Source organism: Bos taurus, chromosome 18, assembly GCF_002263795.3.
Source record: "Bos taurus isolate L1 Dominette 01449 registration number 42190680 breed Hereford chromosome 18, ARS-UCD2.0, whole genome shotgun sequence".
Classification (NCBI taxonomy): Eukaryota; Metazoa; Chordata; class Mammalia; order Artiodactyla; family Bovidae; genus Bos; species Bos taurus.
This window is the reverse complement of record NC_037345.1, coordinates 60,530,525-60,557,941: the sequence shown is the minus strand read 5'-3', so window position 1 is coordinate 60,557,941 and position 27,417 is coordinate 60,530,525. Positions and strand designations below refer to the sequence as shown.

At 40.8% G+C, this 27,417-nt stretch overlaps 2 protein-coding genes across 7 annotated transcripts; both read left to right on the top strand.

Moving 5' to 3' along the window:
• The first annotated feature begins 86 nt into the window (after positions 1 to 86).
• Positions 87 to 26,642, top strand: LOC100336208 (KRAB domain-containing protein 5). Of its 6 annotated transcripts, none has more exons than XM_059877244.1 (6): positions 87 to 134; positions 735 to 818; positions 15,102 to 15,228; positions 15,718 to 15,810; positions 23,808 to 24,095; positions 24,347 to 24,482. In XM_059877244.1, exons 2-6 carry the CDS (start codon positions 804 to 806, stop codon positions 24,379 to 24,381), a joined length of 558 nt encoding a protein of 185 aa, XP_059733227.1. In that variant the 5' UTR covers positions 87 to 134; positions 735 to 803; the 3' UTR covers positions 24,382 to 24,482. The 6 variants fall into 6 exon arrangements, with proteins under 6 accessions (XP_059733227.1, XP_024835104.1, XP_059733223.1 ...); XM_059877243.1 differs by lacking the exons at positions 87 to 134; positions 735 to 818 and adding exons at positions 3,901 to 5,388; positions 7,177 to 7,508; positions 7,602 to 7,917 and having other exon boundaries at positions 23,808 to 26,642; XM_059877242.1 differs by lacking the exons at positions 87 to 134; positions 735 to 818 and adding exons at positions 3,901 to 7,286; positions 7,386 to 7,508; positions 7,602 to 7,917 and having other exon boundaries at positions 23,808 to 26,642.
• LOC101907041 (zinc finger protein 501-like) lies at positions 24,561 to 26,642 on the top strand. Its single transcript, XM_005200965.5, has one exon. It carries the CDS (start codon positions 24,561 to 24,563, stop codon positions 25,623 to 25,625), a length of 1,065 nt encoding a protein of 354 aa, XP_005201022.2. The 3' UTR covers positions 25,626 to 26,642.
• Positions 26,643 to 27,417: the final 775 nt, after the last annotated feature.

Sequence of the window (27,417 nt, the reverse complement as noted above, 5' to 3'; positions counted from 1 at the left end):
ACCCTCTCCCCTTACGTCGCCTCTCGTTGGCCGTGGCGTAGCGCACTCACCTTCCTTTGTTACGGATCTTCCGCCCGCGCGTGCGCAGTATCCTGCAGACCCGGAATTGCGTTTAAATGAGCGACAGAGTTCTGGTGAGTTTGTTTATTTAAAACCCGGATTTCCTAGTCCCACAGCCTGTTGTCCTTCACACGTGGGTTTCGGGGGTCTCTGTGGACGTTCAAACTACCGTCCCCATTTTCCCGTCCCCAGTGTGTCCTCGCATCGCCGTGAGAAGTTCTGAAGTCCTTTAGCTCAGCTGCCGCGTCCCTGGGGTCCACGTCCGCTTCCTGTTAATATCGTTCTAGAGTCCACGTCGTTCTCTGGCAGTTCTACCTTCTAACTTGTAGAGACCGCTGCTTAAAGTCCTGTATTGCCCAACCCCTAGGTCCTTGATCCGCGAAGAGGTGAAGGAGGTTCTATTCTGTATGGAGTTTGGTCAGGGTCTCGCCTGAGGTTTGAAGGGGAGGGTCAGCCTGGAACGTGTGGTTTTCACAGAAAGGGCCGCGAGTCCTGAGGAAAAGAATAAAACGAAAAACACCTCGTTTGATTCTGTGTTCCAGAATCCCTGCTGTGTCAGTGGCCGTAGAGGACTGTGTTTTGTACCTGTTGAGATCCTCCCTCTGTGTGGGGCTGTGTTACAGGGAGCTCGGTGTGTTTTTCTAAGTATTAAACAGCCTATTCTCAACACTCAGGGGTCACTTCCCACGACTGATCTTACCTGAGAAGGAAGCCCAGAGAAAGAGGAAAACAAGGAATCAGAAATGACTCATTCCGAGGTAAGAGACATAGTCCTTTTGTTTGTTTGCTCCGTCTCTTTCTTGAAATGCTGCTTCTTTGGACTTGATTAAGCTCCTTAACTTCTCAACGGGTTTGTTTGAACTGACCCATAGTCATCATCCCAAGGGACCCATTGCCTTCCTGGCACATCAGTGTGATAGAAAACAGAGTATTGCCAGCCAAAGAAGCTCACTCAAGTTTTTATTGCAGTTTAGCCACATAGTCGGGATTGATAACATCTCCAGCATTCTCCCCTCCTTAGAGGTTGGGCTATTAAGCCCACCTGGCTCAAAGCCCCAAACCTCTAGTCACATCCTTGGTCTTTGTGAACTGTCCAGCCTCACAACCTGAGTCGTCCCATTATTAAACCAAGGGCCCACTTTAGGTCATGTTGGTAGCATAAATAATCAGGGCCCACGGAGAGTAATAAAGCTACTTCAGTCACTAAGGAAATTCCAAAAGAATAAAACACTTAAATTCCAAATTAATAAACGTGGAAGTAGTTAACTAGTTAATTACAAGTAGTTAAGAAACTTCCACAACCTAGGGACCAAAGCCTGCCAAATTCTTTTTTTTTTTTTCTTTTAGTTTAGTATTTATTTAGTTTTGGCTATACTGGGATTTTGCTGATGCACTTGAGCTTTCTCTGTTGTGATTAGGAGGAGCTATACTATCTTGTTGTGGAGCTGTGGCTCCAAGGCACGGGTTCAGTCGTTGTATTAATAACTGACAGGCTCTGGAGCAGGTGGGCTTCAGTAGTTGTGGCACAGTAGCTTAGCTGCTTCAAGGCATGTGGGATCTTCCCTGATCAGGGATGGAACCCATGTCGTCTGCATTGACAGGCAGATTTCTCACCACTGGACCATCAGGCAAGTCCCTAAATTCTTTATTACACAATGCTGAAACCTAAATCTTTTTTTTATGCCCTTTGACCTTTTTTTTACCCCCTCTGATTTTTGTTGTTACCTTGGAATACCTCAGCTGTTGCATTATTAAAAAAAATATTTTGTTGTGTTTACCTTCTATTTTATTGTTAAAAATAATGTCTAAATCTCTCTTTAGGTGAGCTTCTTTGGCTACCTTCTTACTATTTTGCTTCATTTATTTTGAAGTTTCACTAGTCTGTACAGTGATAACTTCGTCTGTAATTTGGCAGAATTACAGATTTACAGATTGTAATTACAGAAATCTGTAATTGCCCTCTATTTAGGTGTTTTTTCGTTTTTAAATTCATAGTTATGTTGGCTCTCGTTTTGAGTTTGAATTGTTCTGAATTTGCAGTCGCTGAAGTCTTTATGTCACCACATCTTCCAAATAAAACTTGTGATTTTCAGACATTATGTGCTTCAGTAAAGGTTTACAGTTTCTTCACATAGGTCTAGAAATGTGTTCTAAATAGGTAGGTGTCATGGTATATTTGCTAATAAAAATGTAGACTATTTCTCATATTGTGTTTTTGATTATGCTTACTAAAGAGAAAAAATTGTTTTCAGTGAACCCAGGTGGCTCAGTGGTAAAGAATCCACCTGCCAATGCAGGAGAACTGGGTTTGATCTTTGGGTTGGGAAGGTCCCCTGGTGAAGGAAATGGCAACCCCCTCCAGTATTTTTGCCTGGGAAATCTCACGGACAGAGGAGTCTGGATGGCTACAGTCCATGGGGTCGCAAAGTGTTAGACATGATTGATGTGACTTAGCATGCATTCATGCAAAATTTGTAAATGTTTGTTTTACCATAAATGCTAAAATATACTTGAATTTTTTTAAAAAAGGTGGATTAAAAATGTTTCTTCCAAAAGATCTGTTACTTATGGACAGTTGCTTTTGCCTTTAGTGTATTTATGTGTGCATCTTTGTGTGCAGAAACCTAGGGTTTATAAAAGCCATCATCATTTCATGAATATTTTTATTTATTCTAACCTTTGAAAATTGTTCTTACATATTTTCCATGGCCTTAGATTGTTTCATTTTAATGAAATGAATATATAGTTCCATTTTAATATATGTATGCATGAAAATGTTCATATGATTTGATCAGTTATTTTTCTTGTATTTTGTATTCTTCACAGTTAGAGAAACTTCTATGAACTCTCTTTAGAGTTGTCCCTATCTGTCTGCGTATTATTAAAGTTTAGGGTACATAAACTGAGATAAATTTAAGCTATTTAAGGAATGTTTGGTACATATTTGCAAAAAGGTGGAACAACAACATAATTGATTTTAAATTATTTCCATTACACATCCAAGACTCTGTAAAAACTCTCAGAAAGATATGTAGTATATCCTAAATAGTTAAAATGATTGTTGCTACTGAGGATGTTATCATATTTGAACTGTAAAATTTGTAAAACACTTGACGTTCAAAAGTAAGTATGAATGTTTACCTTACTATTGTATTTCGTTACTATTCAAAACAGTCATTCATGGAGCATAATTTTGAATATCACTAGTTAAAAGAAGCTTGTTAGCAATACTCTGAAAAAAATTAAGCTTGTTAAAATAAATGGCATTTTTCTCCCACTCAAGAACTCTTGGGTCAGAGTATGCTTTTCAAAAATATTACTTGTTTCCTTGATAGACAATTCATCCTGTGTCATACCAATACAACACTCAAAAATAAATATGCCCATGGTGTTCTGATTATTTTATCATTTCTTTTCCAGATCAGAATAGTTTCTGAAATGGTGTGTGGGTCATTTCTCATCTTTTTTTGTTTTTGGATTACCGTAGAAAATATTGCTGTGTAAAAGTCATATTATAGTACAATACCAGTTCAGTCCTGCTCCCAGAACTGAGATAATGAGATGGATTGTCTGTATGGATTTCCTTCAGTAAATTCTTTCCCTTTGGTTACTCTGCCTAGTCACGACCCTCCCTGTTGAGATATGGGTTGTCTTCTGACCTTGTGACCATTGTTAATTCTTTGTTTCCTTGGTAGCGGTTACTATTCGTTTGGTTTTCTGATCTTTATCATTGTCAAAGAAATTCTTAACAGCCTATATATGCTCACACAAAGATCATTAAAGCACCCTTATTCCATTAGAGCTTGGGTCCCCGTATCTTTCTTTCTTTCTCTCCCTCAGGTAGTTCTCTGGAGCGTGGAATCCTGCCAAGCTCACTTTCTTTCCCGGGCTTTCCAGACCTCCTCGAGAGGATGCCCTGTGCTTTCGTGAGTGGTACAAGCCCTGTGTCAAGGGCTTTATTGGTTCTCTGCACAAGCCAGGAAATATCAGCCCCTTTCTTTCTTTTACTTTCTTATTGTCGACTCCGACCACCAGATTCCAGTCCATTAAAGGACCGCAACGTTAGGCTACAGATCAGGGAAGGTATATATGAAGTGAAATTTGCTTACAACACATTTTTAAAATATTTATTTGGCTTCACTGGGTGTTCTTGTGGCAAGTAGGATCTTCAGTCATCCTTGTAATGTTCAGGTTCTTTGGTTGTGACATGTAAACTCTTAACTATAGCATGTGGGATCTAGTTTCCTGATCAGGGAAAGAACCTGACCTCCGTGCATTGGGAGCTCATGTTCTTAGTCACTGAAGTCCCCAAACTAACAGTTTTTAATGATAGATTCAGATCATAGTTTCCATACTAATGCCAAAATACCCATGCAGTGATAATGCATTCCTCCATGTACTTCTTACTGCATGACTCATGTTCACTGGTTTGTGAGATTCCCATGCTATGAATTTGTTTTTTTCCACTTGACTTGAACAAGTGTCTTGGAAAGAAAAAGTGAGGGATATGCCTAAACTATCACAATTAATGGAGTAACTTCATGTTTTCTTACTTTCTTTCTGCTTTGGGAAATGAACACTCATGTGTATTTAGCAGAGATGATGGGTTTTGGGAGTGGGAGTTTTCATCCCAAACCCAGGTCTGATCTTTTCCAGTATACTCCATGCTTACATCACAGAGTCTCATTGCAGGTAATTACACAGGTATTTGTATTTTCCAAAATATTTACAAGAATCTTATTAGTCCTATGCTCAACTGTATTAAAATTTAAAGTACAGCTCAGTGCAAATGAAGAATATCATCCTCTAACATTATGTACATTTTTACCCCATTCAAAATTACCTGATTTAGTGACATGAAAAATTTTGTCTCTTCCTCTAATTGAGCATATAGACCCATTTGAGTGTATGTCTGTACTTAGTGGAGATGAGTTTGAGTAGGCTCCGGGAGTTGGTGGAGGCCTGGCGAGCTGTGTGCCGTGGGATAGCGAAGAGTCGGTTATGACTGAGCAACTGAACTGAACCGTATGTATGAAAATATTAACATGACTTGATCAATTTTTTCTTCTTATTTTCTTTTTGCTTTGTTTTCTTGAAGAACTTCTGGGAGGGAATGACTACCCATTCCAGTATTCCTGCTTGGGAATTTCTAGGAGAGAGGAATCTGGCAAGTTAGAGTCCATGGGGTCACAAAGAATGGGACATGACTGAGTGACTAAAACATTTCTTGTCTTTAGTATTCTTTACATTGCAGAAACTTGTGAAAGTGCTGCACTCAATATGCCAGCACATTTGGAAAACTCGGCACTGGCCACAGGACTGGAAAAGGTCAGTTTTCATTCCAATCCCAAAGAAAGGCAATGCCAAAGAATGCTCAGACTACCACACAATTGCACTAATCTCACACGCTAGTAAAGTAATGCTCAAAATTCTCCAAGCCAGGCTTCAGCAATATGTGAACCGTGAACTTCCAGATGTTCAAGCTGGTTTTAGGAAAAGGCAGAGGAACCAGAGATGAAATTGCCAACATCCGCTGGATCATGGAAAAAGCAAGAGAGTTCCAGGAAAACATCTATTTCTGCTTTATTGACTATGCCAAAGCCTTTGACTGTGTGGATCACAATAAACTGTGGAAAATTCTGAAAGAGATGGGACTCCCAGACCACCTGACCTGCTCTTGAGAAATCTGTATGCAGGTCAGGAAGCAACAGTTAGAACTGGACATGGAACAACAGACTGGTTCCAAATACGAAAAGGAGTTTGTCAAGACTGTATATTGTCACCCTGCTTATTTAACTGATATTCAGAGTACATCATGAAAAGCGCTGGGTGGAAGAAGCACAAGCTGCAATCAAGATCGCCGGGAAAAATATCAGTAATCTTAGATATGCAGATGACACCACCCTAATGGCAGAAAGTGAAGAGAAACTCAAAAGCCTCTTGATGAAAGTGAAAGTGGAGAGTGAAAAAGTTGGCTTAAAGCTCAACATTCAGAAAACGAAGATCATGGCATCTGGTCCCATCACTTCATGGGAAATAGATAGCAAAACAGTGTCAGACGTTATTTTGGGGGGCTCCAAAGTCACTGCAGTTGGTGATTGCAGCCATGAAATTAAAAGATGCTTGCTCCGTGGAAGGAAAGGTTATGACCAACCTAGATAGCATATTCAAAAGCAGAGACATTACTTTGCCAACAAAGGTCCGTCTAGTCAAGGCTATGGTTTTTCCAGTGGTCATGTATGGCTGTGAGATTTGGGCTGTGAAGAAAGCTGAGCGCCAAAGAATTGATGCTTTTAAACTATAGTTCTGGAGGAGACTCTTGCTAATACCTTGGACTGCAAGGAGATCCAAACAGTCCATCCTAAAGGAAACCAGTCCTGGGTGTTCATTGGAAGGACTGATGCTGAGGCTGAAACTCCAATACTTTAGCCACCTCATGCGAAGAGTTGCCTCATTGGAAAAGACCCTGATGCTGGGCAGAATTGGGGGCAGGAGAAGGGGACAACAGAGGATGAGATGGCTGGGTGGCATCGCCGACTCGATGCACGTGAGTTTGGGTGAACTCCGGAAGTCGGTGATGGACATGGAGGGCTGGCGTGCTGCGAATCATGGGGTCGCAAAGATTCAGACATGACTGAGCGACTGAACTGAACTGCAATGAACAGAAACTTCTATCAACTTTTCTTAGAGTTGTCTCTGTGAATCTGTCTGTGTTTTATTAGTTAAAGTCTAAAGTGCATAAACTGAAGTAAAGTTTCAGCTCTGCCACTTAATGGCTGTTTGTTAAAATATGTGCCAAAAGGAACAAGAGCAACATTACTGATTTTTAGTTATTTTTCTTACACTTTCAAGACTCTGATAAAAACAATCAGAAAGATATATAGAGTATATACTGTATAGGTAAAATGATTCTTTCTGCCAAGGTTGTGGTTACACAAAGAGTGAAGCGCAGATAAAACCAAGGAAGGTCTTAGAATGCAGAAACTGAAAAACCAGGCCCATATTATCTCATGTCTGGAAATTCTTTTCAACCCGCAGCCAAACCATGACATTTTTGGTGGCTTGTTCAGGGACTTGGAGTCTCTTCCCACCATCTTTGCTTCTCCTTTCTCACAGGGACCCTCTGCCAACAGGCAAGTGCTGTGGCAGCAACGTAGGAACTGTAGCCAGGGTTCACCTCTGGTATGTTCAAAGGCCCCACTGCTCAGTGGCTGCAGCTTGAATGGGTGAGTGAAAGTGAAAGTGAGGTTGCTCAGTCGTGTCCGACTCTTTGTGATCCCATAGACTGTAGTCTACTAGGCTTCTCTGTCCATGTGATTTTCCAGGCAAGAGTACTGGAGTGGATTGCCATTTCCTTCTTCAGGGGATCCTCCTGACCCAAGGATGAAACCCAGGTCTCCTGCATTGCAAGCAGACGCTTTACCCTCTGAGCCACCAGGGAAGCCCTGGTAAGGATCTCTCCTTTTTGTGAATGGCTGAGGGTCTCTCCTTTTTGTTTTTTCCGACTGAGGACTATGCCAACCAATATTGTGTGGGCACAGGACAGACACATAAAACGCATTAGGGCGCCTGCCAGAAAGACTCCCATGTGTGGATCGGGGGCACACAGAACGGATCAAGCCAGAAGGGCATCTGCCTCCAGCAAGATAACTTCTGTCCACCGTATCAGGTTGAAGCAAAACAGACCTTTGTCCCCGGGCTACTGCCTTCCAGATATATTGTAAGGCGGATTCCTCAGCCTTCTTCCCTGTCCCTTTCTCTTCTTTCCCTTTTGGTCCGGATTGATTTACAGAAGCCTGGGTGTTGCCTCTGAGCCGTCCCAAGAGTGCCTTCCAGGTTTCAAGGAATCACCAAATGGTGAGTCACCTGGTTGCTCCCAGGAAATCTCTGGCTTTCTTTACCCGTGTCACCTGATGGCTTAGCTGCACGGTTCTCAGAGGTCTGCTCTGACTGTCGGACGCGACTGTTGGGACGCTCGGCCATTTTGTGCATTAGTCGCACGGAGAGACCACCGGGGAAAAAGGGATGCCTTTCTGTCAGCCAGTGACTCTCAGTACTCCCATTCTATGGTAGGTAGGCTAAGAGTGGGTTCTGTTACATCCCAGGAGGCTCTTTCATAATCAACCCTTGGTTACATTCTCAGAAACTGGAAAATTTTGACCCTCCAAAAGGCCTGGCTCCAATAGAAACGGGGGAACCCTAAAAATGGCCTCTGAATGGCACACTAGGTTTTGCCAAAAGAAGCGAAAGAACTCAGAATTCCCTTGCCTTTTTTGCCTCTCTGTCTCCTGTCCCTCTCTGTCTCTCTCCATCAGATTTCCTAGATGACCTCTATGCGGCCTTTCATATCCACATGATCTCTAGGAAAGGATTCTGAGGTTCCCTTTGGTCCAGCTCTTTCTTCTATAGTCAAAAGCCTGAAGGATCAAAAACTGTCTTAACATTCTAAAGAATCCCCTTCTAAGGAAGCTGATCTCTCAGGTGGAGAGGGAACCAAGCTTCCCCCACTCCTGAACATCCTAAAAAATTCCCTTTTGACAACTCCGGTTTCTCAGGGCTGGGAATGACTAAGCTCCCTTCACTCCTGCAAATTCCCTTAACCCTTCAGATTCTTCTCATGGGACAAAGACCTCACTTCCCACCAGAGGGACAGTCCAAAATTTTTATGAGCTGAAATGCCCCTGATATCAGGGTTAATTTGAGCATTATTTGGTCTATATTTTAGCTATAAAACTAAAACTACAGAAAGGAAAGATGACTTTTTGACACAGGATGGCCCTGATATTCTTTAGACTTTGGAGAAAACTAGTTAAAATGAAATTTTCTTTACCTTGGAATCTGCCTAACCCTTTCTTTCTGCATATGCATTTAAAAACAACTAGCTTGTTAAAAGGCCTGCCTAGGGGAAAGCTTGAAGTTACCCCTTTCCATGTCCTTGAAATACACTGCCCACTTTGCCTGAGACCTAACTCAGCCTTGGGCAAGTCAGAACTTCAAGCCAAACAAACAAACAAAAAAGGGTCAAAGAGAAGTTTTAAATCTCAGGCAGGAAACTATGAGATCTCTGTCTGTCTGTCTGGATTTATATATGTCTCAGTATGTGCTTTTTTTTTTTTTTATAATATTGCTGAAGTTATAAATGAGTTCTAAAAAAAATAAAAAATAAAAAAAAAAAAGAGTTCTAATTTAATAGGCCTAAAGGAAAGTAAGCGCTTACAATTCAGACAATTCTAAGTATAAGAGAAATTAACCTAAATGAATTTCAGATTCACATGAACTGGGAAATATTCAATATTAAATATCTAGTATTAATGTTTGTTTGCTAATCTAATGTAAATATGTCTAAGAGTCATTAAGCACAGTATTTTCATTGTGCCTAGGTTTATTATAAGTTAAATATTGTTATATTTTTATATCTGTTACAAGTTTGTCAACCAGCAAAGTACCTCTAGGAATGGGGGGAAAAAAAAAAAAACTTCAAAGAAAATGTAAAAGAGATATGAGCTTTCAGAGAAACTCTTATAAGAATAATTATACTTTAGAAATGTCTGACTAAAACTTTCTCTAGATTTTGGTAGCCTGTACTTCTAGGGCTGTGCTAAACTAAGTGATGGAAGTTTATCGAATAGCTTGGTCATTTCCAAATAAAATGAGATTCTGAAACATTCATTACTGAGGACTAACTTCCTGTTACAGAGAAAGTAGAGATTTTGGACTATTCATGAAAAATTCTAGAGAACAGGATGCCATCCTGAGATGTTCTCTAGAATTTTTTGTTTTTTTTTTAGAAATTATCTCTCGTATATATGTTCACCAATCTACAGAATGCTTAAATTCTTGGTTGCTTACAGAAAGTAGCATGTGTATTTTCAGTAAAGAAGGAATGATGAATGAAATTACATTTTATGAAGGGAAAAGGAGGTAGGTCTGCCTTACAGGTGGCTGTTTCAGGATGAGAGAACAGAGTAATGGGTATAGAAAGTGATTAAAATGTTTTATGGAAAGTGGACCCCAGGGGAAGAAATTTGTGTATAAATACAAGTTTTCGTGAGATGTTGAGCTGCCTTTGATAATAGATTTTAAGTTTCTTTACCTCTGAAGTGATCTGTTCTAGGTTTACCTTTGAAATCTTTGTTACTTTGGCTAAGTGAATATATTGTTTCCCAGTGATCTATATGGTTTTATCTGACTGAGTGTTATAACCCCTTTTGATATTTGCCCACAAAACTTCCTAAATGACTTGACTTCTAGCTAACTTTGGAATGCTTCAGAGGGCCCCTGAGATATCCCAGGGGGGCTATTAAACTACCTGGGTTCATTGGACATGTTAAATTACAAGGGAAGTACTGTTGAAGGGGTGATAAATCTTCTCAGATTATACTGTATGGTTGATGTTACTAATATAGATATCCTAAAATTATGTGGAATTCATATAGATCTGATATGCCCTAATAAAATGTGGTCAACTATAATTCTACTTATCCTGTGAAAGTGTTACAAGTCACAGCAATGACCAGGCTACATTCTCATTTGCAGTTTAATCAGATTTAAACATGCCTTCTATGGTTTCACTCTGATGACTTTGTAAGAATACTGCTACTTCATGATTTATGGAAAAGATTTTTCTTTTTTTGGGGGGGGGAAGCAAATATATACTTATTATATATGTGTATTATTGTATATTTGTATAATTTGATCTTTATTAAATATTATATATTTATGTGTATATTAACAGACATTAAGGGAAAATAGAAATACACGGTTATAATTGGGGACTTTAGTATCCCACTTTCAACAATGGATAGATCATATAGACAGAAAATAAGGAAAAATTAGACTTAAAACTATGTATTACACCAAATGGACTTAACAGACATATACAGAACATTTCATCTGTAAACAGAATACACCTTCCGATAAACAAGTTTTGTTTGCTATCTGGTAAGCTGGTATCAGACTGGAATTTGGTCTAATCTCTATGTTAATAGAACAAAGTTTCCTTAGAATGCAGCTTTTACCGGGGTCCAGCCCCAGTTGGATTCAGGGATTCCCTCAGGAAGTCGGCGTTGGCAATTAGAATAGCAAAGGCTGAGAGATTTTAGAGGCTCATTAACAACTGGTTTACACGGGAAATCAATAAAGTTCGTGACACCGAACTTGCTCTGACTATGGAGGCCACAGGCGCCCTCTCGAATAGTGGAAGGTGCCTCCCCTTGGGTGCCTTCTCGAGTGGGTCTTAGAAGCCCAGGCAAATAAGTAGTCCCAGAGGACCCCCATGCTCCAATTATTTTGGCCTGAAAAGATAGAGAAGAAAAGGAGAGAAAAGGAAGCACGCAAGAAGGACACGGGGAGACCAAGCCTGTTGAGCAAGGCCCGTAGCTTTATTTTCAAAGGGAGCTTATATACCTTAAGTTGTGCATAGAGGATAATAGGGGATGTAAAATCATGCAAAGTCAGCAGTCTTTGATCCTGATCGAGACCAGGCTTTCTTTTCTGCAAACTATACAAATGGTTTAGGTGATTTACATCATCTTCTGGCCAGAAGGCCTGTTAACATTTTATGACTCTGATAAAGGTTTGTCAACCATAAGACTTATTTTCTCTAAGAGTAATTATTTTAAAGTTTGGCGACATCCTCCGAAGGTGTTAGATAAAGTTGCATTCCTACAGGGCAGAGGTGCAGTGGGTTTACAATAAGGAAAGAATTTATTACCTTAAGGGTCTAAAGTTGTTAACACCAAGGCTACTACTTATTTTTTCGATGTACCAACTATGTTAATTAATACACTTTCAAGGATACAATACAGGGGATGTGGAAACTTGGCAGCAAGCATTGGCTCAACAATGAAATCTACTAATTCTAACAATTTCTAACTCTCCAAGAGGCTCTATACTATTTGAATATTCTAAGCTTCCCGTGCCTCTCGCAGTTGGGAGACTGTAAACAATCCTATGCATAGCTGTAAGAGTCCCGGTAAACCTGTCAGGCAAGTTAGAGAGCAATCTGAGGGGTTTGGATTTAAACACTCCTGTTATGCCCAGGAGGCTAATTAGCTAGAGCTCTAAGTTGATTTCCTTCAGAGAAAGGTGGTCGGGGATAGCCCCCCCATTAATGTCAGAGGAGTTGGTGAAAGTCGTAAAATAGTAAAATAGATTCTGGTTTTGGGGTAGATGCTCAGGCAGGTCCAGTGGGGGGCGGGGCGGGGGGCGGTGCCTCGAGTCCTGACTTTGCATATTAGGCCTCTCCGCATGACCTTTGTCATGGGTGGGAACTCCCGTGCTGGCTCCCTTTCAATAAGAGCTGGCAAGCTTTCGATAAAAGATTATGAGTTTCTTTGCCTTTAAGTGATTTATATTCATTTTTAAAATCTAAGCATTACTTAAGATTATGATACCTATGGACAAAGCTCATTCTTCTTCTACAAAAATAACCTCTCATGGTTAAACTTTTGCCATCCTGATGTTCTTAAAACATGGCCATGGTCTGCTTCTCAATCAGGGAATTAAAAATGGGTGAACAGTAGCTGTAAATCAAAGAGTCAGGGCTATGGAAAATCCAACATGGCTGCCTGGCTTTTCCCAGCTCCCTGACAAACCTCATTTTTATTTGATGGGTTAAAGCTTTCCCTGGCTACAGGTTTAATGCCCTCATAATGCAAAAATTATGTTTAACTGAATATTAACTTTTTTTATTGTTAAACTAAGTTTCTAGTTTTGTTAATTAAAGTCTAGTGTTCACTAAGACTCACTTCTGAGATAGTTCCTTCTTATGTTATACTTCTAAAAGATTTAATTAAGTTATTAAAAAGGACACTCTAAGTTTGTTTCTAAAGCTAATCTCAGTAAGCAATCTTCAGATAAAGATTAGATGCTCCATGATATACAACCAGGAGATTACCACCAGGTTATAGTCATTTAACAAGTGAAGTCAGATGACTTGGGGAATACTGGGCTCTACCTAATGAAAGGTCTTGACTTTTCATTCTTACTTACATCCTGACTAATAACTGCTAGCTATAGCTATATTATTTTCTATGTTGCTTCTTTCAGAAGATTGTTTCTTATGTTACTCAATGTGTAACTGAGCCTGTGATAAAATGCTGATATGCAGTTCCAAATGCTATCAATGATTGTAATAATGTAAATCTAGATATGGGAAGAAGGAAGAAAAGGGAATCTTTTCCTGGACCAAGAGGCTAATAAGACAGGTATGGTCCAGAGAGTTTGCTCCTCACAAGGCGTGCTCTAGAAACAGCACATTGAGTGGCCTATCAATGGATCCTTCCCTAGACCTGGGAATGAGCCTTCCCAGTGCCATGGGACACAATGGCCAAGAAATGCCCCCAAGGCATGGTCAAATATGTGGCTCTGAAGGGACTCTGCTAACTGGACTCTGCCAGCTGTCTCTACAAAGATGACATCATGACCACAGCAAGCTCCTGACTTTCAACGACCGCCCCCTCCACCAATCCCCGCCCCCCCCCCCCCCCCCCCGAAAGCTGTTGAGAGTAGAGATCAGAAATAAGGCAATCTGTGCCCTGGGAAAAACCCAGAACTGGCCTTCTGATAGTCAGATGTTTTCAGGTAAAGATTTTATGAGCCCAGATTCTGGCTTCTTCTCGTACCTAGAGAAACACTAATGTCACGAACCAGTGTCCGGTCCTGGTTCTCCTAACTAACCCCTGAGCAGCTTTTCTTTTTTTTTTGTTCTGAGCAGCTTTTCTACTTCTATTAATCTTTAGGCCATGTAACTTTAACTTTCTTATAAGGATTGTTTCTTCTAAAATACCACAAATTTCCAAGTGGTCGTGCAAGAATATTCCCTAACACCTAGACAGTGCTGAAACAAGTCACCTTATCATTCCATGGACTCTCATCTCTCTCCATAAATGCACCCTGACAGAGTAGGCAAAGGGAACCCAGAGCCCCATGGTGCCTGTGCTCAGCCTGAAGAAGCCAGAGCAGTCGTCGCCCCTTTTTCCTTGAAACTGGATTCCCAAATGTGTGAGAAGGGAAATGGGTAAATAGTTAGACATGAGCAGGGTATCAACAAGGGTCAAACAATTGGCCCTAAAAATAAACAGAAGGAGGTATGTGGTGACCCAGGGACAAAAGAGTAGATAAAACCAAGGAGGGTCTTGGAATGCAGGAATGGAAAAACAAGACCCCTTACCATTTTTCCCACCCCCATGTTGTACGTATTGATTTCAGGTCCTCCTGAGCAGTATAAATGGTTTCCTCTCCTACCCCATAAGGAGAAAGTGTTTTTCTTACTCTTCCCCCACCCAGTATATGTGCCTCATCCATTTAGCAATCATCCGCAAGACCCCTTTCCCCCTCCTTGTACCCTGGCTATGAGTGGACTAAAGACCCCTGTTCAACATCCGTTCTCCCTTGAGCTGGCCTGCTCTTCTAACAGCATCCCCCATTCTAATAAACTTTACTTCCCTCTCAGTTTGTCTCATGTCTGGAAATTCTTTTCCAACACGAGCCCAGACCACAAGAAAGGTTACTATCCCATTAGACCTGTTAAATCTCTAAAACAGTTCAAGTTCCAACTGAAGTATGAATTCTTACCTTACTATTCTATTTCATTGCCGTTCAAAATCGTCATTCATTGAGCAGAATTTTCAACATTACTAACTCAAATATCCTTGCTAGAAATGTGGCTTTGGCCCCACTTCAGAACTCTTGGCTCAGAATATGCTTTAAAAAAAAAAAAAAAAATCCTGTTTCTTTGACAAACAATTTATCCCATGTCACACGAGTAGAACACTAAATAAATATGCTAATGTTGCCTTGATTATTTTATAATTGCTCTTTCAGATGAGAATAGTTTCTCTAATGGCTTCTGGGTCATAACTCATCCTCTTTTCTTCACATTAGAAATTGCATAGAAAGGATTACTGTGTAAAAAATAGATTTTGTAATAATAGCCAAGCTACTAAATCATGACCAGGTCTCTGAACTTGCTCTTTTCATCTTGGGTCACATTAGTAAGTCTTCCCACAGGCACATGGCATTTATACTTTGTGTTTCAGGGACGGCTGACGTTCCAGGATGTGGCCATAGACTTCACTCAAGAGGAGTGGGAATGCCTGGACCTCGATCAGCGGGAATTGTACAGGGACGTGATGTTACAGAACTACGGGAACCTGGCCTCCTTGGGTGAGGATAACTGCCTTCCAGAATCCCTTATTTAACCACTGTGTTTTTGTCTGTCATGCCAAGAATGTCTTCTGAAATTTTCTGCTTCCCACAGTAGTTTCAGATCTCTGCTTTCTAGGGGAAAATGGGTATTTATTAGTTTAGAAAGAAAGCCTTCCTGATTCGTTATGCTGGTGACGGTTTTCTTGCTTAATGTACTCTGCCTCCTTCCTTCTAGGTTCCTGGTAATTGTGTAAGTTCTGTGGTATTAAATAGTTGCACCCTCTCTTAATTTCACATTGACACTACTTACTTTTGCCTTAGTACTACTTGACCAGAATCTCAGGATCTGATTGTTAGGTGTTTGTTAGTATTGTATAGCGGCTTGGAATAAAGTATTTAAGGAAATCGTTTTCTAGAACAAAATGCGTTCTCGTCTCACCTGAATAATACTGGATTCGATACTGATGAATCTGTAACAACACAAATATTCCTTTCTCTGATCAACAGGTCTTGTCTCTAAACTGGACCTGGTCACCTTTCTGGAGCAATTGAAGGATTCCAGGAATATAAGGAGAATGGAGACAACAGCCATTTACCCAGGTAGGTATGAATGGTTGGAGATGATGAATCAGATGAGAGGTCCAAGGAACAGTGAGGAACTCATCCTTCATCACATGGTTGTGGAAGATTTGCTTCAGTGGAAATGGTTTTCAGGAACTTGGGTTTGTGTCTGCTACTGTCATAGGAATGTATCACCTGCCCCATTCTGTCTCTTAAATCATTCATGAATTTTTCACCAGTGATTATTTTTCTCCATCACAGTGTGAACTAAAAATCTCCTCTTGGCTTGTGACAAACTGCATTCATTCGTTGCTTTTCGATTTCTTGGGGACCCTAGGAAAACTCTGCCCATTTCTGAGCAACAGTATGACAGTCCTTTTAAAGTTTCCTTCTACGTCTAGACAGAAATGTGCAAGTGGAGTGGCAGACAAACTGCAAAACTTCTAGGAATACTGGGGACGGGTTTTTGTTCTCTGATTTATAATTTCCTATCCACTGGGAGCAACATATAGGACCTTCTGAATAAATTTCAAATTCAAGTAATTTTTCACTGCAGAAAGCAAAACCTCATGAAAATGAAATAATACACAACTCAGGTTGACTGCAAAGTTTCACTTTTCCTTATATGATCCAACATTAAATATCTTTAGTGTATTTGCCCCAATTCTAACATGCTAAAATACTTTATTATGTTCTATTACTTCATAGAATTTTAAAATAAATTGACATGAAATCTTACCATATATTCCACTATATTATTAATGGTTGATTCAAACTATGACAATTTTTAGATTATATAAAGAAATCTTTCTTAAAATTTCTAATTGGAATATAGCTGTTCTACTATACAGCAAAGAGAATCAATTATACATATTAGTCAGTTCAGTTCAGTCGCTCAGTTGAGTCTGACTCTGTGATCCATGGTCTCCAGCAAGCCAGACTTCCCTGTCCATCACCAGTTCCCAGAGCTTGCTCAAACTCATGTCCATCGAGTCAGTGGTGCCATGCAACCATCTCATCCTCTGTTGTCCCCTTCTCCTCTCATCTTCAATCTTTCCCAGGATCAGGGTCTTTTTAAGTGAGTCTGTTCTTCGCATCAGGTGGCCAAAATATCGGATCTTCAGCTTCAGCGTATCCTTCCAATGAATATTAAGGACTGATTTCCTTTAGGATGGAGTGGTGTGATCTTGCAGTCCAAGGGACTCTCAAGAGTCTTCTCCACCACCACAGTTCAAAAACATCAATTCTTTGGCACTCAGCTGTCTTCATGGTCCAACTCTCACATCCATACATGACTACTGGAAAAACCATAGCTTTGACTAGATGGACCTTTGTTAGCAAAGTAATGTTTCTGCTTTTTAATATGCTGCCTAGGTTGGTCATAGCTTTTCTTCCAAGCAGCAAGCGTCTTTTACTTTCATGGCTGTAGTCACCATCTGCAGTGATTTTGGAACCCAAAAAATTAAAGTCTCTCACTGTTTCCACTGTTTCTTCCTCTGTTTGTCATGAAATGATCTGACCGGAGCCATAATCTTCATTTTTTAAAGGTTGAGTTTGAAACCAGCTTTTTCACCCGGTTCTTTCAGTTTCATCAAGAGACTCCGCAGTTCCTCTTTGTGACAGAGTCATTTCCTAGGCAGGTTGATAAGAAGTCTAGGGGTCCCCAAGGAGAGAGGCTTAAAGCTCAACATTGCGAAAATGAGGATCATGGCATCCGGTCCCATCACTTCATGGGAAATAAATGGGGAAACAGTGGAAAGAGTGTCAGACTTTATTTTTGTGGGCTCCAAAATCACTGCAGATGGTGACTGCAGCCATGAAATTGAAAGACGCTTACTCCTTGGAAGGAAAGTTATGACCAACCTAGATAGCATATTCAAAAGCAGAGACATTACTTTACCGACAAAGGTTTGTCTAGTCAAGTCTATTGTTTTTCTTGTGGTCATGTATGGATGTGAGAGTTGGACTGTAAAGAAGGCTGAGCGCTGAAAAATTGATGCTTTTGAACTGTGGTGCTGGAGAAGGCTCTTGAGAATCCCTTGGACTGCCAGGAGATCCAACCAGTCCATTCTGAAGGAGATCAGCCCTGGGATTTCTTTGGAAAGAATGATGCTAAAGCTGAAACTCCAGTACTTTGGCCACCTCATGCGAAGAGTTGACTTATTGGAAAAGAGTCTGATGCTGGGAGGGATTGGGGGCAGGAGGAGAAGGGGACGCCAGAGGATGAGACGGCTGGATGGCATCACTGACCTGATGGACGTGAGTCTGAGTGAACTGCGGGAGTTGGTGATGGACAGGGATGCCTGGCGTGCTGCGATTCATGGGGTCGCAAAGAGTCCAACAGGACTGAGCGACTGATCTGAAGGAGAGAGGGGTCGGAATTCTCAAGGAGGAAAACAGGACAAACTTTTTTTTTCCTTCTACATTTCTTAGGATTATGTATCCTGCCTGAGGACAGTCTGGATTAAACCTTCTGGATAATCCTTTTATCTTAACATGTAAATTATGGGAGTAGGTCTGGTCTTTAGGAGAAAGAGATTAAAGGGCCTAGATCTGATAGATAAGACTGCCTGATTAACTATGGGATGAGGTTCCTGACATTGTACAGGAGACAGGAATCAAGACCATCCCGATGGAAAAGAAATGCAAAAAAGCAAAATGACTGTCTGGGGAGGCCTTACAAATAGCTGTGAAAAGAAGAGAAGTGAAAAGCAAAGGAGAAAAGGAAAGATATAAGCATCTGAATGCAGAGTTCCAAAGAATAGCAAGAAGAGATAAGAAAGCCTTCCTCAGCGATCAATGCAAACAAATAGAGGAAAACAACAGAATGGGAAAGACTAGAGATCTCTTCAAGAAAATCAGAGATACCAAGGGAACATTTCATGCAAAGATGGGCTCGATAAAGGACAGAAATGGTATGGACCTAACAGAAGCAGAAGATATCAAGAAGAGGTGGCAAGAATACACAGAAGAACCGTACAAAAAAGATGTTCACGACCCAGATAATCACGATGGTGTGATCACTGACCCGGAGCCAGACATCCTGGAATGTGAAGTCAAGTGGGCCTTAGAAAGCATCACTACGAACAAAGCTAGTGGAGATGATGGAATTCCAGTTGAGCTATTTCAAATCCTGAAAGATGATGCTGTGAAAGTGCTGCACTCAATATGGCAGCACATTTGGAAAACTCGGCACTGGCCACAGGACTGGAAAAGGTCAGTTTTCATTCCAATCCCAAAGAAAGGCAATGCCAAAGAATGCTCAAACTACCACACAATTGCACTCATCTCACATTCTAGTAAAGTAATGCCCAAAATTCTTCAAGCCAGGCTTCAGCAGTACATGAACTGTGAACTTACTGATGTTCAAGCTAGTTTTAGAAAAGGCAGAGAAATCAGAGATCAAATTGCCAACATCCACTGGATCATGGAAAAAGTAAGAGAGTTCCAGAAAAACATCTATTTCTGCTTTATGGACTATGCCAAAGCCTTTGAGTGTGTGGATCACAATAAACTGTGGAAAATTCTGAAAGAGATGGGAATACCAGACCACCTGACCTGCCTCTTGAGAAACCTGTATGCAGGTCAGGAAACAACAGTTAGAACTGGACATGGAACAACAGACTGGTTCCAAATAGGAAGAGGAGTACGTCAAGGCTGTATATTGTCATCCTGCTTATTTAACTTATATGCAGAGTACATCATGAGAAATGCTGGACTGGAAGAAGCACAAGCTGGAATGAAGATTGCTGGGAGAAATATCAATAACCTCAGATATGCAGATGACACCACCCTTATGGCCGAAAGTGAAGAGGAACTCAAAAGCCTCTTGATGAAAGTGAAAGTGGAGAGTGAAAAAGTTGGCTTAAAGCTCAACATTCAGAAAACGAAGATCATGGCATCCGGTCCCATCACTTCATGGGAAATAGATGGGGAAACAGTGGAAACAGTGTCAGACTTATTTTGGGGGGCTCTAAAATCACTGCAGATGGTGACTGCAGCCATGAATTTAAAAGACGCTTACTCCTTGGAAGGAAAGTTATGACCAAACTAGATAGCATATTCAAAAGCAGAGGCATTACTTTGCCAACAAAGGTCCGTCTAGTCAAGGCTATGGTTTTTCCTGTGATCATGTATGGATGTGCGAGTTGGACTGTGAATAAGGCTGAGCACTGAAGAATTGATGCTTTTGAACTGTGGTGTTGGAGAAGACTCTTGAGAGTCCCTTGGACTGCAAGGTGATCCAACCCATCCATTCTGAAGGAGATCAGCCCTGGGATTTCTTTGGAAGGACTGATGCTAAAGCTGAAACTCCAGTACTTTGGCCACCTCATGGGAAGAGTTGACTCACTGGGAAAGACTCTGATGCTGGGAGGGATGGGGGCAGGAGGAGAAGGGGACGACAGAGGATGAGATGGCTGGATGGCATCACTGACTCGATGGACATGAATCTGAGTGAAGTCTGGGAGTTGGTGATGGACAGGGAGGCCTGGTGTGCTGCGATTCATGGGGTCGCAAAGAGTCTGACACGATTTAGCGACTGAACTGAAGTCAACTGATAACAATAATGTATCCTGCCTAAATCAGTCTCTGGACTAAACCTTCTAGCTAATCCTGTTATCTTAAAATGTAAATTATGGGAGTAGGTCTGGTGAGATCTTTACAACCTCCAGACATTCTTTAGATTCATTGGAGAGTATACAACTCCATTGCTAAGACTAGCAAGGGGGTACTCTTTCTACACACTTCTGATGTCTACCCCCTTCTGATTTCTAGAAGCTTTCTCTATCTCCTTTATACTTTAATAAAACTTTATTACAAAAAGCTCTGAGCGAACAAGCATCATCTCTGGCCCTGAATTCAATTCTTCTCCTCCGGAACAAGAATCCCAGCATATTTGCGTGATTCAGCAACAACCTTTCATTCACTTTGTGCTATAAGGGTGGTGTCATCTGTATATCTGAGATTATGGATATTTCTCCCGTGAAATCTTGATTCCAATTTGTGCTTTATCCAACCCAGTATGTCACATGATGTACTGTGCATATAAATTAAATAAGCAGGCTGACAATATACAGCCTTGACGTACTCCTTTCCCCATTTGGAATCAGTCCATTGTCACATGTCCAGTTCTCACTGTTGCTTCTTGACATGCATACAGATTTCTCAGGAGGCAGGTAAGGTAATCTGGTGTTCCCATCTCTTTAAGAATTTTCCACAGTTCCTTGTGATCCACACAATCAAAGTCTGTGGTGTAGTCAATAAAGCAGATGTAATTGTTTTCCCAGAACTCTCTTGATTATTCTATGATCCAAGGGATGTTGGCAATTTAACCTCTGGTTCCTCTGCCATTTCTAAATCCAGCTTGAAAATCTGGAAGCTCTCGGTTCATGTACTGTTAAAGCCTGGCTTGGAGAATTTTGAGCCTTTGCTATTGTTTGAAACGAGGCAAATTGTGTAGTAGTTTCAGAGTTCTTAGGCATTGCCTTCCTTTGTGATTGGAATGAACGCTGACCTTTTCCCGTCCTCAGGCCACTGCTGAGTTTTCCAAATTTGCTGGCTTATCGAGTGCAGAACTTTAGCATTATCATCTTTTAGGACTTGAAATAGGTCAGCTGGAGTTCCATCACCTGCATTAGCTTTGTTGGTAGTCATGCCTTCTAAGGCCGACTTTACTTTGGATGCCAGGATGTCTGTTACTAGGTGAGTGACCACACCATCGTGGTTATCTCGGTCATTAAGATCTTTTTTGTATAGTTCTTCCATATATTCTTGCCAACTTCTCTTAATATCTTCTTCTTCTTTTAGGTCCATCCCGTTTCTGTCCTTTACTGTTCCTGTCTTAGCATGAAATATTCTCAGTACCTCTAATTTTCTTAAAGAGATCTCTAGTCTTTACCGTCCTATTGATTTCCTTCCCATTTAGGTCTCCACAGAGCAAGGAGTAGAGTTCCCTCTTTCAATCATAGTTTGAAAGTCTCTCTTTGTATTTGATTTCTATTAAGTTTCTCTAATTTGTATTTAGCTTCCTCAGACAGTGCCTTATGTCTCCTCAGTTTCTGCTAAGTTCTCTGTCACTATCATCTATGCTTTTTAGATCGAAAGATCTAATAGAACATTTTCAGAAACATGTGTGGCAAGAAGTGAATTTAAGAATTACTAGGCACCTGGGATTTGTGAAAGTGCTTGGTGTCTCCACTTAAAATGACTAAAAGCAAGAAGTAACCATTAGATTGCCTATCACCTCTTAACTCAGTGGTCCTTGGAGGTTTTTATCTTGTTTTTTCCCCTATAATGTATTTATTTGCCATCTCATTTTGTCCAGTGTTCTGTTTGTGGTCTCTGTTTTGAAGGGTGCAGGAACGCAGTTAGTCTTCCTTCTGGTATCTGCACCTTGGTGGGTGAGGTTGGTCCAGAGGTTTGTGCCCTTATCCTCTCTTGATCTGTGCTCTGATTGCTGTTAATTGTGACCAGAGCCTGCCCTGGATATTCAGGGCTGTTTACCCCTTGTTCTGTGGTTATTAGTGCCCTCTCTCTGGTGGTGCCTGCTCCCTGCGTGGTGGAATAGAGCCCCCAGATCTGAGTTTTTGCTGTGATTCTGATCTGTGGAGCCAGGCAGGTGGGATTGGAGCACACCCACTGGGAGAGAAGTCACTGAGTATTACTCCTCTAGGAATGTTCACTTCAGGGTGTTCTGGTGCCCCCTCTCATGCGTTCTTCAAGCTCTTATGTTATGTAGTTTTGGTACTGCTCTTGTCCACCTTAACCATGGGCATGATGAACTGTGGCCCTGGTGTCTCTCAGCTGTTGTTTTCACAAGGTCACCATCATAGATTCAGTGAAGTCAGGTCCTAGGATTACATTCACCGTGGAGCTGGACCCTCTGTGGTTCTATGGGGCAGCTCATGCTCTGTCCTGGCCCAGCTCCCTTCTGTAGGAGCCCACAAAGTCTATAGCTGCTAAAGCTATTCCTGCCATGACTGGGAGAGCCCTGGTTGTTGGTTCAGATGCCCTGTAGGGGCTGAGGTTACAAAGCCGGTCGTGGGTGTAAGACCATGGCTTGTGTTGCTTCAAGGAGAAGTTACAGCTTTTCTTCTTTATCCCTGGGGTTCACCTATGCTTTCAGCTCCATCTGTGCCTATAGCCAACTCACAGGTGTCTGCTCCTAAGGCTGCCCCAGAGTACAGGAGTCTTCTGATTGTGGATGAGGTCAATGGGGGAAGCCATAACTTCGGGCTCAAAAGACCTATGTGGGTGGAGTTCTTCATAGCCCCTGTTGAGCAGGGGCCAGCAGAAGGGACAAGGGATGCAGTGGGCTTCTTCTTTGGATATCACTTACCAATGGCGCTCTGCTCTCTGATGATTCAGGCTTACACCACAAGCATCCTGTTTGCAAAGCTCCTCCCTTACTCCCATCCCTTCAGGATGTTTCCTCATTGCCAATTACAGTCCTCTGCCTGGGTCTGCTCTACAAACCCCACATTTCAGAACGCAGCTCTTTTTCTTCATTGGTGGACATGCCTGTACGGCTGGGTGGGCAGGGCTGGCGTCAGTACCCTGTGTTCAGCTCTCACTCTGTCCTGCTGTCACACCCTGGTTGCCATGTTCTCTCCTCACAGAGAATGAGACTCTCCTCCTGTCCAAACTGACCTCACCCAGTGAGGGGCTTCCCCCCATATGGAGACCTCTCCTCAGTTTCATCTCCCCGCAGGGTTTCAGGCCTGAACCCAGTTCCTCTCCTCTTCCTTTTCCTTCTTCTTTCTTTTGTCCTACCTGGCTCAGCAGGAGTCTTTCTTGTCCTTTCAAATTTCCAAGGGCCTCTACTAATGTTCATCTGGGCTCTGTGAGAATTGTTCCATTTCTCATTCATTTGTGGAGAGAGAGATGAGTCCACATCTGCCTAAGCCTCTGCCATCTTGATCCTTCCGTCTCTGTTTTATTTTTAAATTAGCTAATGGTCATCAATTTTCTCTAAGTCTTTAAAGATATTCACTGAGAATAGCAGGGAAAATCACTTGTTATTTGGTATCTTTCAGCTATGTCTCCACAAGACACCCAGGATTTGATGCCAAGGAATGCAGCGTTAGAAGACGTATTCCCAAAAGCAAACCTAGGAATATGTCAAATATTTCACCTCAGAAACTTAAATTTAATGAAAGACTGGGAATATACCAGGGTATATGAAAGACAGAGAGGATGTTTATATGGACATAAAGAAATGGAGAGAGTTACACATAATGCTAACATTACTGGAAAAAGAAATGAGCAACGTGAGACAACTTGGGAAAAACAGCAACTTCAGTCTTCAACATCCGCCGAGAAGTGTAAGTGTTTAAGAAAAGATTTGCATCCTTTTTTGAAACATACATGTTCTCTGAAAGGAAACGTGGATAATCTGGAAGGTAATCTAGTCCCTACTGTAAATAGTGATTCAGACAATTCTGAACGTAGGCTTCGACTAAACATACATTCAAGCATGTCTGAATACCTACAATTTAACAATGAGAGGGCAAACTCACAATCTAATCAATTTGAGGAATCCGTGAGCAGGGTGTCATTTTTCTTCCCCCAACAGATATTTTCTCTGCATTCCAAGATGTATCATGTTGATGATAATGGAACAGACACAATCCAACCATTATTGTTCAATACATATTGTGATATGGTTAATACACAACTTTCCATGTTTAATAAAATGAGTCATACCTTAAGTAAGAGCTTCCAGCTCCAATAATTACAAGAGTATTTATGGTGGCCTGAGACGGTATTCAGGCAATGAAACTGGGTATATGGTTGAAGGAGACTCAAACCTCATGAAACATCAGGGATCCAAATCTTCAGACAAGGATTCTAAAAGTAATAAACGCAGAAGTACCTTTGATCAAATGTCAGGTTTTTCTCTAGATAAGAGTACTTGTACTGAAGAAAGGATTTGTACTGAATATGGTAAGGTTTCTAATCAACCTTCAGAACTTATTCAACAGCAGACTGTTCAGAATCCACAGAAAGAAAACAAGTGTAAGATATGTGGGAAAGTCTTTAGTAAGTCATGCCATCTAAGTAGACATAACAAAATTCATACAGGAAGGAAACCTTTCAAATGTACAGAATGTAGCAAAGTGTTTAACCTTCGCTCACTTCTTACTAAGCATGAGAGAATTCACACTGGAGAGAGACCTTATAAATGTACAGAATGTGGCAAAGCCTTTACTTACAACTCACATCTTACTCAACATCTGCGAATTCATACTGGAGAGAAACCTTATAAATGTACAGAATGTGGCAAAGCCTTTATCTGTTACTCACATCTCACCTATCATCAGCAAATTCATACTGGAGAGAGACCTTATAAATGTACAGAATGTAGCAAAGCCTTTATCTGTTACTCACAGCTAACCTATCATCAGCGAATTCATACTGGAGAGAAGCCTTATAAATGTAAAGAATGTAACAAAGCCTTTCATCGTCTTTCACTTCTTACTGGACATCAGCGAATTCATTCTGGGGAGAGACCTTATAAATGTAAAGAATGTAACAAAGCCTTTATTCAGTGCTCAAATCTTATTCGACATCAGCGAATTCATACCGGAGAGAAGCCTTATAAATGTAAAGACTGTAACAAAGCCTTTCATCATTGCTCAGTTCTTACTCGACATCAGCGAATTCATTCTGGGGAGAGACCTTATAAATGTAAAGAATGTAGCAAAGCCTTTATTCAGTGCTCACATCTTACTCAACATCAGCGAATTCATACTGGAGAGAGACCTTATAAATGTACAGAATGTGGCAAAGCCTTTAGTCATAGTAGTAATCTCACTAAACATCTGAGAACACACACTGAAGAGAAACGCTAGTAATGGAACAAGTGATGGAAGAGGATTGTCCTAAACATGCATCAGAAAACACAAGAGTTTATATAAGAAACCAATGGAAATGATGTAACAAATATGTAGAAAGGTATTTAATCAAAAGTTAAATTGAAGTAAATATCAGAGGTTGCATACTAGAAACCATTTCATCAATTTTGTTTTCAGAAGTTTCTCTAAAGGAGAATGACTGTAGGGAGTACTCCGTAGTTAAAACACATAGAAAACGGATATATTAGCATGAATCATGAGATAAAGGTTGATGCTTAGAAAGTTACAATTCTTAGTAATGTATGTATGCTTGTTAATAATGACGTGATGTGAGATTATTTGAAGTCAATGTAATTCAGCACTCAAATAATCCATACTATGCTTTGTTTCTAGTGTGTTTGCAAACATAGGTTTTTGATGGTTTACTAAAGATTAGCCTTTTTATATGTGTTGCAACCATTTCTGTCTATTCTCCATTAGAAGATGAAGGATACCATAATATAAAATGGACAATGAACATCTAAATGGAGGCATTTGTCATTGATGTGAAATATCTGCAGGTAGCCATGATATAAGTGGTCATTTAATCTTTCCATGTATTAAAGTAAGACAGAAGTTGGTTGTTAGGTTTAAATAGTAATATCCTTGATTTGTAAGAAGAATACAATGACAGTTCAGTGCAGTACTGATGTATCTTTATAATATCAACACAAGTCATGATTATTACATGACAGTGTTGAAATAAAGACAGTGATAACCTAGAAATGTAAGAAACCCTTCCTGGAAAAGGCATGGAATTGGTGTATATCATGCTTGTGAAGTGCTTCCTAGGCTTTGGTAAGCCATAAAAATCAGAAATCTCACATCATTATATCAAAAAATGAATATATTTCTACATACTATTTATCTGTATTTAATCATGGATCATACTGTGGCTTATAAAAGGTTTTATTTCAACTATGCGTGAAATTAATACATGGTTGTTAATAAAAGTGAATGGCTTTTAGTGTTTCAGTTGATTGTAATGAATGAAGGGTTAACCCACCACCAACAGTAACCTCGCCCACCTTATTTAAGGTTGTAGTGAAGAGACTACAATGAACTACTTGGTAGCACAGAGAGATGGCATATGTGGAAGTTAGTTTACGCACTAGCTTTAAATTTCTCATAACTTCAGATATATCCCATCATTTCTATGTTGTATCTCCTCTCCCATTTTGTAACTACTTGGACACTGGGATGGTTCTAATAAGAAAGATGATAGAAAGTATTGTAGACAGTTTCCGTGAACTGCTCCGTGCTGTTGCTGCCTCAGCATCTGTCTGAGAGCAGGCAGCCTGCAGTTCCCTGAACTCACACCAGCCAGTCCTGTGAGCACCTGCACTAGATGACCACCTTCCTTGAGATCATCAGTCTTGCTGAACCCCAGGGTCTGTTCACAGGCCCCCATTCAATCACACTGAGAGAGTCAATTTCTAAGCAGGTTGATTGATAAGTCCAGCAATCCTCAAGGAGAGAGGGGTCTGGAATTCTCAAGTAGGAAGAACTTTTTTTTTCCCCTCTACATTTCTTAGGATTATGTAACAAATTATCCTGTTTGAAGATAGTCTCTCGAAAAAAAAAAAAACCTGGCTAATCCTGTTGTCTAAAAATGTAAATTATGGAAGTGGTTCTAGTGAGGTCTTTACAACCTCCAGACATGCTTTTGATTCACTGGAATAACTAATTAAAAGTATATAACTCTTTTGCTAACACTAGTGAGGAGGCACTCTTTCGGTCCCCTTCTGAT

Bases quoted from the DNA above. Each gene is read 5' to 3' on its own strand.
- LOC100336208 (XM_024979336.2), top strand. The intron at 15,229-15,717 runs GTGAGGATAACT...TCTGATCAACAG, and splicing joins CGGGAACCTGGCCTCCTTGG to GTCTTGTCTCTAAACTGGAC. The intron at 15,811-23,807 runs GTAGGTATGAAT...GGTATCTTTCAG, and splicing joins GACAACAGCCATTTACCCAG to CTATGTCTCCACAAGACACC.
- LOC101907041 (XM_005200965.5), top strand. From the start codon at position 24,561: ATGGTTGAAGGAGACTCAAACCTCATGAAACATCAGGGATCCAAATCT.